At 37.1% G+C, this 20,276-nt stretch overlaps 1 protein-coding gene across 1 annotated transcript in view; it reads left to right on the top strand.

The window, feature by feature from the left end:
- Positions 1 to 8,493: 8,493 nt before the first annotated feature.
- Positions 8,494 to 20,276, top strand: part of LOC115212276 (protein fuzzy homolog) — a 1,390,078-nt gene continuing 1,378,295 nt past the window's right edge. Inside the window, exon 1 of the mRNA XM_036503082.1 lies at positions 8,494 to 8,678. Within this exon, the coding sequence (XP_036358975.1) occupies positions 8,598 to 8,678 (81 nt within the window). The 5' untranslated portion in view covers positions 8,494 to 8,597. The remainder of the gene's footprint in view (positions 8,679 to 20,276) is intronic.

Genomic DNA, 20,276 nt, shown 5'->3' with positions numbered 1-20,276 from the left:
ACTCTCTGTGTCACGCTGAATATCCCCGAGAACTACGTTAAGGGTACACGTGTCTGTGGAGTGCTCGGCCACTTACACGTTAATTTCACGAGCAGGCTGTTCCGTTGATTCGGATCAACCGGAACCCTCATCGTCGTAACCGACGGAGTGCTTCCAAGCAACCACATTCCATACAGAGAGTAACTACAAACAACATGGCTGGACACAATCGAGGGACAGAACGAAAACAACAGCTCAACAGGTAAACAAATTCTTTCTAGCTGTAGTTATAGAAGAAACCGTGACTACAAAACTCAATTCTCCTGGAGTTATGAACTGAATAACGATCTATTTAGCTGCTATGAAAAAGCGAAACAGAACCCCGCTATTGGCCATATGAATCGAATGAAATCATATTGGGACGATCTGCATCCAGAATTTAACCATTTTACTGCAAGACAACGACGCCAACAAGCAACATTTGTTGAACATAGAAAAGAGGTTAGTAACTGTAACTTTATTAAAAAATCGAAAATTAACCTTCTTCCCAACTCTATAAACAAAAATGAAAAGAAAACGCGAATGATATAAGACCACCACATGGTTTCGCAGCTAGCGACATTTCAACGGATTACATAGTGCCTGCCAGCCAAACTACATTACTGGGTCAAGTCACTGACTACTGTCCGACTACTACGACTATGGTAAATAGAAAGCTCAACCACAACAATTGTAGTAGTAGTAGTAGTAGTAGTAGTAGTAGTAGTAGTAGCAGCAGCAGCAGCAGCAGCAGCAGCACAGCAGCAGCAGCAGTAGTAGTAGTAGTAGTAGTAGTAGTAGTAGTAGTAGTAATCAGGATTATATGCCGGTTAAATTTTCCGAGAAAAAAATAACTTTGGCTTTGAAGGACTCTCTCAAGGAGAAAGAATTCTCTACCAAAGTAAGTAAAAAAACCCACCAGGTACGGTATTAAAAGCTGTTAACGAAATTGGTGATGAGTATTTACAACAGATTAACGCCTGGCAGATTGGCTACTACTGTAAAACAGTACATGAATGATATTCAGAAAGTAAACAAAGCCGAAATAACAAAGTAAGTACCATCATAGGTTTTGAAGACAGAAAAAAAGATAACTGGTTTACGGAAGACCATCATGTAATGATGCTTATTGCATGCAAACAAGCAAATCACTATACGTTCCACCAACAGAAAGTAAAGAAGGAGATAGAAATGATGTTTGGAGACAGCAAAAAGGGGACACTCACTTGCAAACTGATTGCCCTTAAGAAGGAGCTAAAAGCTGTCAGTGAAAAACTCTGACATCAGAAGAAAATAACCGAGAGAAGAACAATAAACAAAAAATTTAACCGCAACCAGGCAGCAATATACAGTGACATGGGAGGAGGAGCGATAAATATCATGGAAGCTCCTTCACGAGAAGACATAGACTCTTTCAAGGGGAAAATCTGGAGTGAAGAGAAGGAATTTAACCAAGATGCTCCGTGGCAGGAACAAATCCGAAAAAGTTATTTATTACTCTTGTGTTATATCCAAGACATACAACATTGATGGTGAAACTCTTACAACTGTGATCCAGAAACTCCAGGATGGAAAAACACCTGGAAGAGACTTGATTGTTGGATATTGGTATAAGAAGCTAACATTCTACCGACCATACCTTATCAATCTGTACCAGCAAACTTTCATTGGGAACAGTAGCATACCACACTAGCTCTGGTAGAGGCAAAAATTGATCCCCAAATGCAGAACCACCCACATAGCAAAAACAACTACCGTCCATGATATATACAGCATGTTTAAACCTCTTCCTCCACGACCATTGTGAAACCAATAACATTATCACAACAGAACAAGCAGCAGGGAAGAAGGGAGCCTGGGGATGTACCGAGCAATTGCTAATCAACAAAGCTGTTATGTCAGAGGTGCGAGAGCATAGGAGGAACCTAGTTTCAATGTGGCTAGGTTACAAGAAAGCCTTTGACTCTGTTCCCCACTCATGGATGCTAGAAGCCCTTCAACTTGCTAGAGTTCCTGTGAGAAAAGCCAAAACCATAGCTGACCTGCCTTCATCGTGGGCCACAATCTTGAAATTAAACACAAAAAGTGACTATTATCACTGATAGAATACAATATCGCAAAGGCATAATCCAAGGAGACAACCTCTCTGCGATGTTGTTTATACTTCCTGTAAACCCCTTCTCATTCATGTTAAGGATGTCTGAAGGATATCTCACTGGTTCACAAGGAAACAGAAATACTAAAATTACACACTGTTTCTTTGTGGATGCAAAGAATATGCATGAGATGAAAAAGAGCCTTGACCTTGTTGCAACATTCTCAAAGAATGTAGGGTTGGAGTTTGGTCAGGATAAATGTTGTTATATGGTTGTGAAAAGGAAAACTATAAAGCAGACCAGTAGCATCCCCGTCACTGATTTGACTGTTTCCCCAGTATCTGGCTGGAATGTTATAGGTATCTAGGGGTGGATGAAAATATATCTTACAGTGACACCTATAACAAAACACGTGTCATTAAAGAATATTACAGTCGAATAACGGAAAGTTGGACCTCAGAACTCTCTGCATTCAATAAAACAGTGGCCCATCGTGTTTGCAGTGCCAGTACTCATACCAACATTTAGGCTGCTTGATTGGACGCTTGATGAACCGAGCCATTGATGTGAAAACCCGAAAAATACTAACAAGTACACATAATTTCCACATAAACAGTGATATAGACCGCTTCTACCTTAAATGTAAAAAAGGCGGCAGAGGCTTAACATCGATCCAAAATGCCTTTGAATTTTGCATCATATCCCTTCGGTTCGGCAACATCTTTTAACCACCATGTGTCGAAGTGCATCCCTTGACCAAGTTTGCATACATGAAGCTGATAACATCATAAGACTTGGAAGGCAGCTCCTTGAGCAACACTCTTTGTCTGATAACCTAGAATACTTACCCAAAGAAGTCGCACAACTCTACCGCAACATATCAGATGAAAGGATGAGCCTATTTGAGCAGAAGACTGTGCATGGATGATATAGTAACATCGATCATCAAAGCAGTTTATCATGGACGATTAGCCGGATTATTGCCTCCTACTTTGAAGGGTATCCGTTTGCAATCGACGAACAGGAAATATCAACCAAGTACCTGATACACAAAAGGGATAGAGATGCCGAAAAGCCGTAAAATGTGACAACCGTTGCAGACTTTGTGGAGTTCACACTGAAGATATCACCCACATCATAAGCAGTTATCCGAAAATGTCATCACGGTATTATCTACCGATGAGACATGACGTTGTAGCTAGGACACTCTATAACGAAATCCGTCGGAAGGATAATACCGAGGACAACGAAATAAAAACCCACAATATGGTAGAAGTCATAGTTACTCATAATGAAAAGGAATACTGGTGAAGTGTACCAGTGAAGACCTCAATAAAATGTAAGCACAACAGACCTGATATAATGATTTGCGATAGAGAAGAGAAACTGTGCATAGTTGTAGAAATTAGCTGCCCAGTAGATGTTAACATAAAGCTGAAGATCAGTGAAAAAGAGAACACCTATGCTGAACTATTGAGAAATCTACAGTTACTCTATCCAGATTACAAGTTCAGGTTTATACCTGTAATTATTGGGGCCCTAGTATATGTAACACACTGCCTAAATACCAATCTTGAGAAATTAGGCTTCTCAAAACCAGAAAAGAGAAAGCTAATTCGAAGACTACTGATCCAATCCATCACTGGAATGTAAAAATCTGTAAAACTTTCCAGAAGTTTATCATTTACATATATATGAGCATGTCTAGATATGTAACTATATGCATGAGAATACATACATAAAACATACGAATCTGCACATACATACATACATACATACATACATACATACATACATACATACATACATACGTACATACATACATACATACATACATAAGTACGTACATGCATGCATGCATACATACATACATACATGCATACATACATACATACATACATACATACACATACATACATACATACATACATACATACATACATACATACGTACATACATACATACATACATACATAAGTACGTACATGCATGCATGCACACATACATACATGCATACATGCATACATACATACATACATACATACATACATACATACATACATACATACATACATACATGCGTACATACGTATACATACATACATACATACATACAAAAATACCCTTTTGTTGATGTTGAAATTCCAATGTAGGAAACTTGGATCTAGGTTAGAACCCGGTTCTTTCTCTATCGACAAGAAATCTTGAAATAAACTGAATAATGACATACATACACACGTATGTATGTATGTAGTTGAAATTTACAAAAAAAAAAAAAACAAAAGACGAAGATAGGTGTATACACAATAAACTGGTGTATTAGTTTAACGCTTGGGAAGGTGAGAAAATATTTTACGTTTCGAGCCTACGCCCTTCAACAGAAAGGAACACGAGGAAATAAACAGAGAGAGAATAAAAAATCTTTTGGAGCTAGCGGTCAATCATGGCAGCTGGCTGGACTCTGGTAGTTATGTATGTATGTATGTATGTATGTATGTATGTATGTATGTATGTATGTATGTATATGTACGTATGTATGAATGTATGCATGTTTAGTCTGGTATGTATGTTGTAAAATAGTTATCGATGAATAACAGCATTTGGTGGGCTGCATGTTATATTTATAACGACCACAGTAATATGGTATTAATTCTCATACATTTTTATTAATTTGGAACATTTGCATTTACATATAAATGAAGCTGAATAAATAGAACAGCATTCAAGAGCTATTGACCTGAATAAGCATAAGTTATCACTACATAATATGCTAAATTGTAATACGAAAACAGTTCATAATTATTGAGAAGAAATTAAGTTAAAAGAATAAGAATGCCTGGTCACAAAACTGACAGACATATTTTCAACTAGCACCTCAGGTTCTACTAGGAGGACCAGGGAGAAGTGAGAACTGAATGACATAGTTCCATGTAAAGCTAGAGAGGTTGTTCTGTCTGAGAATTCAAAACTCCAGTTTTTATAACGTTCAATAGAGTTTCTAGAAAATTCGACCAGACTATCTGACGGGAAGATCCCAACTCACTAGGTTATACACCAACCGATCTGATTGTTCGAGCCATGTCCGCGTAGGCGTTAATCCCTATTTTTTCATTTTTCTTTTTTTTTGGCGTCAGAATTTTTCGTAACTAGCCTTGCCTTTTATGGCAGCAAAGTAGGCCGTGATCTTGAACTGAAGAACTTGAATGTGATTGTTCAAAACTCAGTAGGAACCTCACAACACTGTGTTTTATTATAAACAGTGAGTCTATAATAACCCAAAGGAAACGAAAATAGATTTACATATACATTTTACGCCATAGAGCGAATACCAGTGTGGCCTGAAAGGGTTAAAAATTGAACACCAAAAAGGCATTTACTAGGCTTAATCACCACTCCGTAATGTGAAAATTTAGCGAAGAGTAGATTTAGATTCCGAAGCACGAGAAATCAAAAATCATCATTGTAAGCAAAAACGAAATTCAAACCGCAAATTACTTTATTGATATATACTAAGTGTTTAGAAGGAATTCGCAGAATTCTGGAATCCTAAAGGCATTCTAAGGAAGTCACATAGTCCAAAAGGTATAGTAATAACCGTCTAAGGAATGTCACTGTGTTCTATCGGAATCTTGCTAGGGGGACGAACTAAATGTAGCTACGAAAACACAGTAGCTCTATAGAGAGAGGAGAAATCATGAGTGTAAGGAATAGGATATTTTGCCAGCATCATTTTAGCATTTAATATTCTGAAATCTCCATAGAGACGTCAATCACCTTCGGTCTCTTTCTGAACCACATGAAGAGGAGATGCCCAAATATTAGGAGGTTGAATAATCTCAAGCTGCTGTTACATATGGCTTAAATTCTTCTTCGGTAATTTTCATTCTCGCTAGAGTAAGACGTCTAGGGCGACAGAAGCAGGAGGACTTGTCGTAATAATATGACGTGTTAGTTATTGAATGTCATGACTAAAAACTGGGCGAATGATGCCCGAAAATTGATTAAGTCGAGCATGTTAGACGTAGAAACAACTAAGAAAAGAGGGCTGACTGTAGTAGTCTTTGCGCTGTCCATAAATTAGTCGCAGAATCAGTAAATTATTTATTTTTTAAATCGACTTATAGATGGAGAAAATCAACTATGAAATTTGGATACGGAATATCAGCTATGAAATTTGGATATGGAATATCAGCTATGAAATTTGGATATGGAATATCAGCTATGACATAAACCTATTTGAATGCTCTACATAAATTAAAGTCCAGCGTGATAGATTTTTCCCCTCCATAAGTGGATATTACTGACTAATTTAGAGCCTTTATTTAACGTTGCACCCGTCATGTGCCTTGTGACATCCTGTAAAACCAAATACTGCATTCAGTATTTCGAGATTTTGAAAAAGAATCGAAAACATAAAATAAGCGATTGGCTGCAGCAGAGCTAGGGTGTCCCACTGGCACTTCAGTAGTAACTAACTGTTATTCCCTGGCGTCAACGTTCTATATTGTTGAATTGTATTAAAAAGGAACATGGGAACAGAACAGGCAGAGAAAATCTGCCTTTTATCATAAGAGATAGAAACACACATATATATTAAATGTGTCTATAATGTGTATGAATATTTGTGCGTCTGTGTGTGTGTGTGTAAGTCTGTCTGTCTGTCTGTATATATATATATATATATATATATATATATATATATATATATATATATATAATATATATATATAATATATATATATATATATATATACATATATCGCTAGCTTCTGCACGCATTTTTTTCTCTCCTTGTTTCTCTCCGTGTTTCTTTTCTGTGTATCTTTCTGTTGAAGAGCGTAGGCTCGAAACGTAAAAGACTTGTTTTGTTTATATTCCTGAGCGCCATACTAATACAATTGTTTGTTTGTATTCCACCTGCCTTCGTCTTTTGTTTATTTTCATAAAGCTTCCCGTTATATATATATATATATATATATATAATATATATATATATATATATATATAGAGAGAGAGAGAGAGAGAGAGAGAGACCCACGTATATCAGAACTATATAACATCTATTATAATGCATATATACGTTAGGCTGAATCGTTACCGCACTAACCAAAATGTTTAGAGCAATTTCGTCCGTCTTTACGGCCTAAGTTAACATTCAGCCGAAAGCGACTTTGTCTTTCATCCTTTCGGTGTCGACTAAATAATTGCCAGTGAAATACTGGATGATATAATCGACATACCCCGTCGCCCAAAATTTCAGGCCTTGTACCTTTAGTAGAAAGGATTATATATACAGGTGTCCATAATTAATATTACAAAGGAAACATTGAAAAAAAAATAAATAAATAAATAAATAGATGCAGGAGTGGCTGTGTGGTAAGTAGCTTGCTAACCAACAACATGGTTCCGGGTTCAGTCCCACTGCGTGGCATCTTGGGCAAGTGTCTTGTGAGTGGATTTGGTAAACGGAAACTGAAAGAAGCCTGTTGTATATATGTATGTATATATATATATGTGTGTTTGTGTATGTGTGTCTGTCCCCCTAGCATTGCTTGACAACCGATGCTGGTGCGTTTACGTCTCCGTCACATAACGGTTCGGCAAAAGAGACCGATAGGATAAGTACTGGGCTTACAAAAGAATAAGTCCCGGGGTCGATTTGCTCGACTAAAGGCGGTGCTCCAGCATGGCCGCAGTCAAATGACTGAAACAAGTAAAAGAATAAAAGAGTAAATAAATAAATAAATAATGATAACTCAGTAGAGTTTTTGGCTAACAAATAGTTTTTATAAGAAACATCAGAACACTTCCACGTGGGTTCCACTGGTTGCACAAAACACATCTTAGACGCTACAATGCGATTGTGGAAGTTGTAAAGATAATTTATGAACAGCCAGGATAATATAATAAATTTATATAAGATAATCCTTTGTGGGTGAGTGTAAAGTATGTATTGACTGATATTTTTCCGCCGAGGTCGACTTTGCCTTTCATCCTTTCGGGGTCGATAAATTAAGTACCAGTTACGCACTGGGGTCGATGTAATCGACTTAATACCTATGTCTGTCCTTGTTTGTCCCCTCTGTGTTTAGCCCCTTGTGGGTAATAAAGAAACTGATATTTATAGTGAAAAGATCTCAAATTAATATAAAAATAATACAAAGAACGATCCTTCAGCCTCAACGAAGAGAAAAAAAAATGGAAAAAAGAGAAAATGAAACCCACAAAAAGAAATAAAATAAATTCTATGTGGTTGGTGAGGACAGCCAAGTTTTCGTCGTCAAGACTTTAATCTAACAGTTTTCTCTCTTTTATTTAAAAAAAAGAAAAATCTGTATAAAGCAGGTCGCACTCTCAGCTGGCAGGCAAGGAAGGCTGGCTGACTGGCTGACTGGTTGGTTTGTCGGTCGGTCGGTCGGTCGGTCATCAGAACGTTGTTGTGCTCTCAGTGCGCATGTGTAAGAAGTAGCTAGCTTAACAACCATGGCGGCTTGTAGTTTAATGTGCTTGACAACTTGTGGAGGTGTGCCACTATTTACACGGAACAAAGGAACTAAACGGCCGGTAAGTTTTCACTTGAAAGTTTTTCCACTTTATTCCTCTATTTTTGTTTTGAAACTTTCTTTCTATCTGCACTGATTGCTTGATGGGAAAATTTCCAATTATATTTTGACTTCTTTTGTTACGAGATATTAATATATGCTAAGAAGTCCTCATGGTGTTTGTTTATCTGACGTAGCTACACTCATATATATATATATATATATATATATATATATAGATATATATATATAATATATATTATATATATATATATATATATATATATATATATATATATATGTATATATATAGTGCATATATACATACGTATATGTACGCATTTACATCTATGCATATATATATAAATATATATATTTGCATATATAACATACGTATATGTACGCATTTACATCTATGCATATATATATAAATATATATATTTGCATATATACATACGTATATGTACGCATTTACATCTATGCATATATATATAAATATATATTTGCATATATACATACGTATATGTACGCATTTACATCTATGCATATATATAAATATATTTGCATATATACATACGTATATGTACGCACTTACATCTATGCGTATATATGAATATGTATATATATATATATATATGCATATTAGGGTACAGGACGTCATGAATCGTGTACAACGAAAAAAAGAAAGAAGAAACGAAGCACGAATGAATTCATGGAACATAGACTTTTCTTTCGAACAACGAAAGATACGAATGGAAAGCAAAACAAACATATATATATATATATTATATATATTATATACATCATATGTGTATATATAAATATATATATTATATATATATATATAATATATATATATATATATATAACATACATATGTGGTATATATAAATAAATATATATATATATATATATATATATATATATTATATATATACATACATATGTGTATATATAAATAAATATATATATATATATATATATATACATACATATGTGTATATATAAATAAATATATGCATATATATATATACATACATATGTGTATATATAAATAAATATATGCATACATAAATATATACGTATATATATATATATGCATACGTATATATATATATATATGTATACATGTACATATATGTATATATGAATGTATGTTTACGTATATGTATGTATGTATACATATATTTATACATACATATATGTATGTATATACATAAATGTATGTATGTATATATACATATATGTATGTATATATACATAAATAAAGGCGGTGCTCCAGCATGGCCACAGTCAAATGACTGTGGCCATGCTGGAGCACCGCCTTTATTTATGTATATATACATACATATATGTATATATACATACATACATTTATGTATATATACATACATACATTTATGTATATATACATACATACATTTATGTATATACATACATATATGTATGTACATACATAAATGCATGTATATTTACATAAATGCACGTATATATACATATATGCATGTATACATATATATACATATATGCACGTATACATACATATATGCACACACATATATATACATATTTGTTTAGAAGGTGTGTTTGTATTTATTTACGTCTTGTATGTATAATAATACTCCGAAAGATAAGTTTTTTTTTTTTTTTTAAATACTCCGACGAGAATTTAACCACTTATACATTAACCGTGCTAATACTGAAACTCCAATAATTTTTGTTACTCTTTTACTTGTTTCAGTCATTTGACTGCGGCCATGCTGGAGCACCGCCTTTAGTCGAGCAAATCGACCCCGGGACTTATTCTTTGTAAGCCCAGTACTTATTCTATCGGTCTCTTTTGCCGAACCGCTAAGTGACGGGGACGTAAACACACCAGCATCGGTTGTCAAGCAATGCTAGGGGGACAGACACACACACACACACATACATATATATATATACATATATACGACAGGCTTCTTTCAGTTTCCGTCTACCAAATCCACTCACAAGGCATTGGTCGGCCCGGGGCTATAGCAGAAGACACTTGCCCAAGATGTCACGCAGTGGGACTGAACCTGGAACCATGTGGTTGGTTAGCAAGCTACTTACCACACAGCCACTCATATATATATACGAATGTACATGTATATATGTGTGTATGTATGTATGTGTATATGTACGAAAATTATATTCTAACAAACACGTTATTTGAAACTGCTTCGCTATCTCAGTCGTTGAAATGTACCGCAATACATTATAAAAATATTACATGATGCTAACGCGCGCAGAAAGGTGTTGGTTGTAGAGTTCCGTTTGATTTCTGTAATGTAATCGGTTGTCGCTATGCAAGCGAGATATCAAGTTCGAATCTCGCCTAAGTGTTTACCTTTCTTCCTACTCATGTTCAAGCTAGCTTAATAATCACACTGCTTCTTGCCACTCGTTTTGGAGATAGGGCAAAATTTACGGTCCTCACCTCTGATTCCTTAAGAATAAGAAATTCGTAGGATGGCACGAGGCCACATTTTAAGATTCTGTTAATATTTCTCTCTCTAGGGCGGCGAGCTGGCAGAATTGTATGCATGCCGGACGAAATGCTTAGCGGTATTTTGTTTGCCCTTACGTTCTGAGTTCAAATTCCGCCGAGGTCGACTTTGCCTTTTATCCTTTCGGGGTCGATAAATTAAGTACCAGTTACGCACTGGGGTCGATGTAATCGACTTAATACCTATGTCTGTCCATGCTTGTCCCCTCTGTGTTTAGCCCCTTGTGGGTAATAAAGAAATAGGTATTTTGTTTGCCCTTATGTTCTGAGTTCAAATTCCGCCGAGGTCGACTTTGCCTTTCATCCTTTCGGGGTCGATAAATTAAGTACCAGTTACGCACTGGGGTCGATGTAATCGACTTAATACCTATGTCTGTCCGTGTTTGTCCCCTCTGTGTTTAGCCCCTTGTGGGTAATAAAGAAATAGGTATTTCGTCTGCCGCTACGTTCTGAGTTCAAATTCCGCTGAGGTCGACTTTGCCTTTCATCCTTTCGGGGTCGATTAAATAAGTACCAGTTACGCACTGGGGTCGATGTAATTGACTTAATACCTATGTCTGTCCATGCTTGTCCCCTCTGTGTTTAGCCCCTTGTGGGTAATAAAGAAGTAGGTATTTTGTTTGCCCTTACGTTCTGAGTTCAAATTCCGCCGAGGTCGACTTTGCCTTTCATCCTTCGGGGTCGATTAAATAAGTACCAGTTACGCACTGGGGTCGATGTAATCGACTTAATACCTATGTCTGTCCGTGTTTGTCCCCTCTGTGTTTAGCCCCTTGTGGGTAATAAAGAAATAGGTATTTCGTCTGCCGCTACGTTCTGAGTTCAAATTCCGCTGAGGTCGACTTTGCCTTTCATCCTTCGGGGTCGAGATTAAATAAGTACCAGTTACGCACTGGGGTCGATGTAATTGACTTAATACCTATGTCTGTCCATGCTTGTCCCCTCTGTGTTTAGCCCCTTGTGGGTAATAAAGAAGTAGAGTAGTATTTTGTTGCCCTTACGTTCTGAGTTCAAATTCCGCCGAGGTCGACTTTGCCTTTCATCCTTTCGGGGTCGATTAAATAAGTACCAGTTACGCACTGGGGTCGATGTAATTGACTTAATACCTATGTCTGTCCATGCTTGTCCCCTCTGTGTTTAGCCCCTTGTGGGTAATAAAGAAATAGGTATTTTGTTTGCCCTTACGTTCTGAGTTCAAATTCCGCCGAGGTCGACTTTGCCTTTCATCCTTTCAGGGTCGATTAAATAAGTACCAGTTACTCTCTGGGTTCGATGTTTAGTCCCCTGTGGTCAATAAAGAAACAAATATTTCTCTCTCTCTCTCTCTAATGACCCAACAGTTTTTTCCGAACAGATTCCTATTTTCCATTTTTTTCCCAACAGACTCCTATAGAAATATAAAAATTGAATATTTTGATAACTCGGACAAATTCTTTGTCAGGTTTTCTTTCTTTTGCTTTTTTCATCTTACAACATCAGCCGCGTTATCGAATCCACTTCTAACTTATTCTAGGGGGTTTCTTGATTAGCCCTTAGGTGGTTATCATACCTACTGTTTGTTTTCGTTAGTTAATCTTGATGTAAAACCCCGCTTTGTTGTAATCTCTTTGTTCTGTCCAACATCTTCGAACCCCTTATCTTTATATATAAAAGTGAAGTTGTGTGTCTGTCTCCTACGATTTAAATTCCTAACTACTCCCACATTTTGCGGTGCAGTTTAACCAAAAGCGGGTATCTTATAGTCGTGATTCATATCAAGCCCTTCTGGGTATTAGCGTGCGTCTACGATGAGTCTACGATTTAAAAAAAAAATTACCATAATTTTTTTCCATTTTTAATGCATTTTTTCGCTATTATATAAGGGAAGTAACTCTCTAAAAATGTCTACGATGAGTCAACAATTTAAAAAAATTTACCATAATTTTTTTTCCATTTTTAATGCATTATTTTGCTACTTTTTTGCTATAACTCTCTAAAAATGCTTATATAGTTATTTCCCTTACAAACCCGAGCAACGCCGGGCGATACTGCTAGTAGCTAATAAAGAAACATAAGCTGAGAAAGGGTAGAGACTTTTTACAGTAAAGTCAATTCTGGATCAATCAGGTTCTCTGACGGACCATGTAGTTTTCCCCACATGTGGGACGTTTTATAAATATATATTCTTTTATTTGTTTCAGTCATTTGACTGCGGCCATGCTGGAGCACCGCCTTTAGTCGAGCAAATCGACCCCAAGACTTATTCTTTGTAAGCCTAGTACTTCTTCTATCGGTCTTTTTTTAAAAACCAAACCGCCAGGTTACGGGGACGTAAACACACCAGCATCGGTTATCAAGCGATGTTGGTGGGAGGAGCAAACACAGACACACAATCACACACATACATTTCCGTTTACCAAATCCACTCACAAGGCTGTGGTCGGCCCGAGGCTGTAGTAGAAGACACTTGCCCAAGGTGCCATGCAGTGGGACTGAACCTGGAACCATGTGGTTGGTAAGCAGGCTACTACCACACAGCCACACCTGCGCCTATATATATATATATATATTTTTTTTTTTTTTCAAAATGTAACCACATGTGGATCGTTGGCGATTTCTTTCCCCCCGTCTTCCTTTTTTCTTGGACTTTCCTCCGTCTCCTGTTTCTAAGGAAGAGCTCTGCTCGAAACGTAAAACTACCTTTCTTTCCTTCCCTGAGTGTCTGCTAATACTTTGCATGTACCTCGCCTTCGCGTTGTTGTTTTTTGCTTGTTGTGTTTGTTCTTCCTTTTTTTTTTTTGAGGAGGGATATATATATAAGCCCTTGTTTTTCCTTTCATTTTTTCTCTCTTACCCAATTCAACCTAAATACTAACTTCTTTCTATCTTTCTTGTATTCGTAATGTCCCCTCATGCGTGTCTCCTTTGTGAAAAAACATTACTATCATATGTTTATTGTCTTCTTAAGGCACGGTCCTCACAGAACTATACCTTTATTGTGGTTGTGCCCCCCCCCCGGTGCATTGTTTTGTCAGGGTGGGGCTGCTGTACCGTTGAGACAGCCCTGTATATTCTACAGGGTATCACAGTATCAACTTTAGGCTTGGTTAGGTCCTAAGTTATAATTTCAGAAACACTTTGTTAAAAAAAAAAAAAAAAAAATACCACCTTGTTTAATTTATATGCCTAAATCCAGCACTGGTATTTACCGCAAAAGTGTTGCTGAAAGGAAGAAGTAAATTCTTTGATTCTCCATTTCCTCTCCCCATACTCGTCGCTTAAGGGGTACACTGGACGACACTGCTCCTTTACTATTTAGAAAATACATATTTCTTTATTACCCACAAGGGGCTAAACATAGAGGGGACAAACAACGACAGACATAGGTATTAAGTCGATTACATCGACCCCAGTGCGTAACTGGTACTTAATTTATCGACCCTGAAAGGATGAAAGGTAAAGTCGACCTCGGCGGAATTTGAACTCAGAACGTAACGGCAGACGAATACGGCTACGCATTTCGCCCGGCGCGCTAACGTTTCTGCCAGCTCGCCGCCTTTAGAAAATACAGTTTACAAAGATCTTTCCGCAATGCAAACTGGTGCCCACCCAGAATACTCTGAAGCACCCCACCCCCCAGGCATCAAAGTCTCGTGACGGGCCAGTCTTTTCTCCTTAAACATTTCAAGACTCGTCTTTACGTAAATTCCATATTTTCTGTGTAACTACTTCACGTCAACACAATATGAGTAAGATTTTTTTTTGCTTCAGTGGATTGATCGTTTTATTTGTATCTAAGTCGAAACTGACATAGGTTGTTAGATAAACCTCTGTGAGGTGTTAGTGTTTTAGAAACATTTTATTTAGAACTTCGAACTTATAGTCACATGTTTCTCTGATAATAGTTAACTGCCTATCCACAATTGTCACAATACGCCAGGACACACTCAGTGTGACGAGAAAAGTAAAGGATTATTTAAAATTCTACAAGGTGCAGGAGTGGCTGTGTGGTAAGTAGCTTGCTTACCAACCACATGGTTCCGGGTTCAGTCCTACTGCGTGGCACCTTGGCAAGTGTTTTCTGCTATGGCCCCGGGCCGACCAATGCCTTGTGAGTGGATTTGGTAGACAGAAACTGAAAGAAGCCTGTCGTATATATATGTATATGTATGTGTGTGTGTATATGTTTGTGTGTCTGTGTTCTTCCCCCTAGCATTGCTTGACAACCGATGCTGGTGTGTTTATGTCCCTGTCACTTAGCGGTTCGGCAAAAAAGACCAATAGAATAAGTACTGGGCTTACAAAGAATAAGTCCCGGGGTCGACTTGCTCGACTAAAGGCGGTGCTCCAGTATGGTCGCAGTCAAATGACTGAAACAAATAAAAGAGTAAAGAGAGTGTAAGTTTATTACTGGAGTAAGATAATGCAAAAAAAAAAAAAAAAAAAGAAACCGGGGGAGGCTTTTTCTTTAATCCAAGAAGAAAAATAACGGTTATCATTCTACCGAAAGTTATAAATGTCAAAATTTTCTGTGTTTTTTCAATTCACTTTACTCATTTTTGTCGGCAATAATAACAAACTAAACAGAATTAATAATACAAAATAAAACCTCTATTTTTGGTGTCGTCTGCTTTCACTGATTAAAATAATACAACGAAGAAATAAACTATAATGTCGAAGTTTTCTTCAGATTAAGTAGATTAATTTTTTGCGTGTTATCTATTCTGAATAAACAATATAATACGATTTCCAACTAAAAATGTACGTTCAAAAATATGCGCAAAAATTACTTTCATTTTACGGAGGTAGAAACACAAGACGTTGGTTTGTTTGTTTTTGATAATTTAAATTTCCCGGACTATTTAGCCTCGTTTTCCGTGTGTTTTATGTATTTAGTAATTCCTCTCAGAATTTCAAATACTCAATGTTTCTTTTTGTGTGTGTGTGTGTGTGTGATACATAATGCTTGATAGTGTGTATGTTTGTGTGTAGTATTTATGTAGGTATATGCAATGTTAGGTCAACTTTGCCTTTCTCTGAGGTCAACTTTGCCTTTCATCCTTTCGGGGTCGATAAATTAAGTACCAGTTACGCACTGGTAGTCGATGTAATCGACTTAATCCCTTTGTCTGTCCTTGTTTGTCCCCTCTGTGTTTAGCCCCTTGTGGGCAGTAAAGAAATATATATATATATATATATCTACATATAGTGTTTATATTTAGATATGTATGTATATACAATGTTTATATGTAGATATGTATCTATATGTAATGTTCGTAGGTAGATATTTATGTGTATACGATGTTTATATGTAGATATGTGTGTATATGCAAATGTTTGTAGGTGGCTATGTGTGTATATGCAAATGTTGGTAGGTAGCTATGTGTGTATATGCAAATGTTTGTAGGTAGATACGTGTGTCTGTGCAGTAGTAATTTTACCTTGTCCTTATTCTTAGTGCAAGTTTTGATGAGTGCAGTTTGATTTTAACACTTATTTTTTCAAAGCTATAATGGAAGTGACAATGGAACATATTCGGCGTATTTTGCTTTATGATTTCAATAAAGGCAACAACGCAACGGAAAGTGCAAAGAATATTAATGCAGTATATGGGGATCGGACAATAAGAGTAAGCAAGTGTCAACGGTGGTTCCAGAAATCCCTCGCTGGAAACTACAGCCTATAAGACGAGCCTCGTCCTGGAAGATCCGTAGAGCTCGACGAGGACGTCCTGCAAACCTTGGTGGAACAAAATCCGGATATTCTCACTTTCATCGGCAGATCGAGAAATTAATTTTTTGTAACTAAACACTTTCAAACTTCGGACACTGGTAGAATGTGTCATATAAAACATCTTTTATTATTAGCGTTGTTGAGAAAAGATTCTATTTACGATGTTATTTCGTATTAAAGTTGTCGTTTCGGTAATTTCAACCAATCAATGACGTGTATTCATTCAGCTGAATAAAATTACTGCTGTTGTTTGTCAACAACAACTATTGGTGGTGTAAATTGCCAGATTTTGAAATTTTTTGGTCCCCTTACCCTGGCCTCTCCAATTTCTTCATTTTTCACTTTTTTCCGTAACCCTAACCCTAACACCCTAACCCTAAAACCAAAACCAGTACAAACGCACGAACGATGTCATAAAAAACAGTGACAAACGAAATTAATTTCTCGATCTGCCAATGAAAGTGAAAAGATCCCAAAATCCTATCGTAGCTGTTGAACTAGTAGAGAAGCATGGATTTGGTCATTCAACCAATCATTTACACCTGCGTGCCATCGGAAAAGTCAGCAAGTCTAACTGTGTGCAGAGAGTGAATGTGTGCTCTTCTTTGCTGTCATGTCTCAAGAATGAAACCCCATTTTTTTTTTTTTTTTTGATCAAATAGTGACTGGTGAAGAGAAATGTGTTCTCTATAAAAATGTCAAGTGCTGAAGACAGTGGGTAGGGAAAGGAGAAACACTTCACCCACGTAACTGTTGTTATCTGTTTGGTGGGATATGAAAGTTTTAGTCCACTTTGAACTTTTAAAACAAACCAAACCAAACCAAACAATAACAGAGATCTAAAGTGAGCAGATTGAACAACTTAAGTCAGTACTAGAAGAATGATCTTCCTTGGTTTCAAGATAAAAGGTGTTCTTCCATCAGGTTAATGCTCGGGCACATACAGCGAAGGTGACACTTCATTCAAACTGGTGCAGTTTGAATGGGAAACGATGCCCCACCCACCATATTTGCCGAACATTGCCCCATCTTATTATCATTTATTCCACAGTCTTCAAAATCATTTGGACAGAAAACATGAATTCTATAGATGAGGTCAGAACAGTACTGGAGGAGTATTTTTCATCATGGACATGTGAATTTTGGGAGAGGGACCTTGCAAGTCTACTAAAGAGATGGAAGAGCATTGTAGAAATTGGGGAGTATATTTTAGATTAAAAAAGAACTTATAAAAGAAATATAAAAAAACTGCATTATTTATGGGATGACCCAATACAAAAGTTTGTATATAGATGTGTATGTGTATATAAATCTTTGTATGTAGGGATATATATAAGCAAAAGATGCATTTATAAATATATATAACACCCATGCCAGTGACATGTACAAGGCACCTTCTACACTTGGAGTGGTTGGTGTTGGGAAGGTCATCCAGCCGTAGAAAGCAAGCTGAAGTCAGACTGGATCCTGGTGTTACTCTCCAGTTTGCCAGTTCCAGTCAAACCATCTGATGATGATATGTAAGTATACACACACACACACACACACACAATTTCTTCTCAACCACATTATTGCCCAAATACTGCAAGAATATGGCTCCTTAATAGATTGAACAACATAGATATGCATAATGTATATTAAAAATGACACTGGTTTCATTGAGCAATATTTACAGTCACCTTATAACATACAGCTAGTCCTATGAACACTACATTTTTGGTGTGAAAACTGGTGAGTACTTCAACAGTTATCAACTGTTCTCTTGATTAGTGTGTCAATCTAGAGACAGAGATTAGTTGTAGGTGCTACTGGTAGTGCGTTACTCAGTACATTGCATTAGACGGTTAGGTCATTTGTGAAAAAAAAAAACTGGCATCTTCACCAGGCTATCCTAAGGTAGTGTGTTTTGATAAACCCTACTGGACAAAAAGTGACCAATCAAAATGCCTGCTGAACCAGGCAGCCAATTTAAAGGCATTCTTCCATTAGTATATTTGAACATAGGAATACTTGTATTGCTGAATGAGTATGCACTAAGACCACCAGGAATGATGTCAAGGAAGTGGAAAACCCTCAAAACACATTGCTAAGACTGTGGCACACAACTGACTATGAGAGGCTTCCATTTAAGGACTCAATAGTCTCATTGTCTTGTGAGAGTTAGGGGTAACAGAAAGCTAAAGTAAATAACAATAGTAAATATCAGAGTACCCCATTGATTGTTCCTTGTAACCAGAAAGCAAGTGGTCATTAAAGTATTATGCATATCTATAACAAGGAAATATTTCTACCTTTATATCTTCCTTGATTGCGAGGGCACACACAAGGTGAATATTTATGATCCTTTGGTTCCCCTCATGGCAGCGTCTCAGTTGAAATCCTGGTCTTCATAATTCACCAATGAACAAATCTGATGAAGACTTATGTGCAATGAGAAAAAGGAAAAGAAAATGTGAATGAATGATTCCTGAGAACAGTTCACGTGATGCTGTATCAAATTAAGGGTTGCGTTTGATCTAGGAACATTGGTGAACTGATTGTCATTGCAAGGTTCATGACTTGGGGGACTGGGCTGGAGGCCTGAAAGGAACTAGTTAGCAGAGACACTGAAATGAGATGGCATCATTGAATAATGATCAGGAATAATGAGTGAAGGAGAAAATGCCTTGTTTATTTTCAGTAGCAGAAGAATCAGTTTAAGTTTAGAATATCGTTATAATGCATAAGGAAAAGCAGTTTGGTGTTTTTAGATTTTAGCTCCTCTTAGATACGTTTTCGCTTATTAATTGGATATTTCAATTGAATGAAGTTTTCTATCCACCGCGGGACCCTGACATGTCCGTGTTCAGTATGCTGAACGCTTCCCTCGGTCATAATAAGAATAACAACTTATTTGTGTTGCGCCAACGAGGATGCTTCTTCGTGGTCGTTCACCGTACGACAAATAGCAACTGAATTCCTCTTAAATAATACCCTAAGGCGCAGGAGTGGCTGTGTGGTAAGTAGCTTGCTAACCAACCACATGGTTCCGGGTTCAGTCCCACTGCGTGGCGTCTTGGGCAAGTGTCTTCTGCTATAGCCTCGGGCCGACCAATGCCTTGAGAGTGGATTTGGTAGACGGAAACTGAAAGAAGCCTGTCGTATATATGTATAGGTATGTATGTGTTTGTGTGTCTGTGTTTGTCCCCGTAGCATTGCTTGACAACCGATGCTGGTGTGTTTACGTCCCCGTCACTAGCGGTTCGGCAAAAAAACCCGATAGAATAAGTACTAGGCTTACAAAGAATAAGTCCCGGGGTCGATTTGCTCGACTAAAGGCGGTGCTCCAGCATGGCCGCAGTCAAATGACTGAAACATGTAAAAGAGTAAAGAGTAACT

The sequence above is a fragment of the Octopus sinensis genome, linkage group LG5 (assembly GCF_006345805.1).
Source record: "Octopus sinensis linkage group LG5, ASM634580v1, whole genome shotgun sequence".
Taxonomy (NCBI): Eukaryota; Metazoa; Mollusca; class Cephalopoda; order Octopoda; family Octopodidae; genus Octopus; species Octopus sinensis.
Note: the sequence above shows the minus strand (reverse complement) of the source record. Positions and strands in the feature narration are given on the sequence as shown.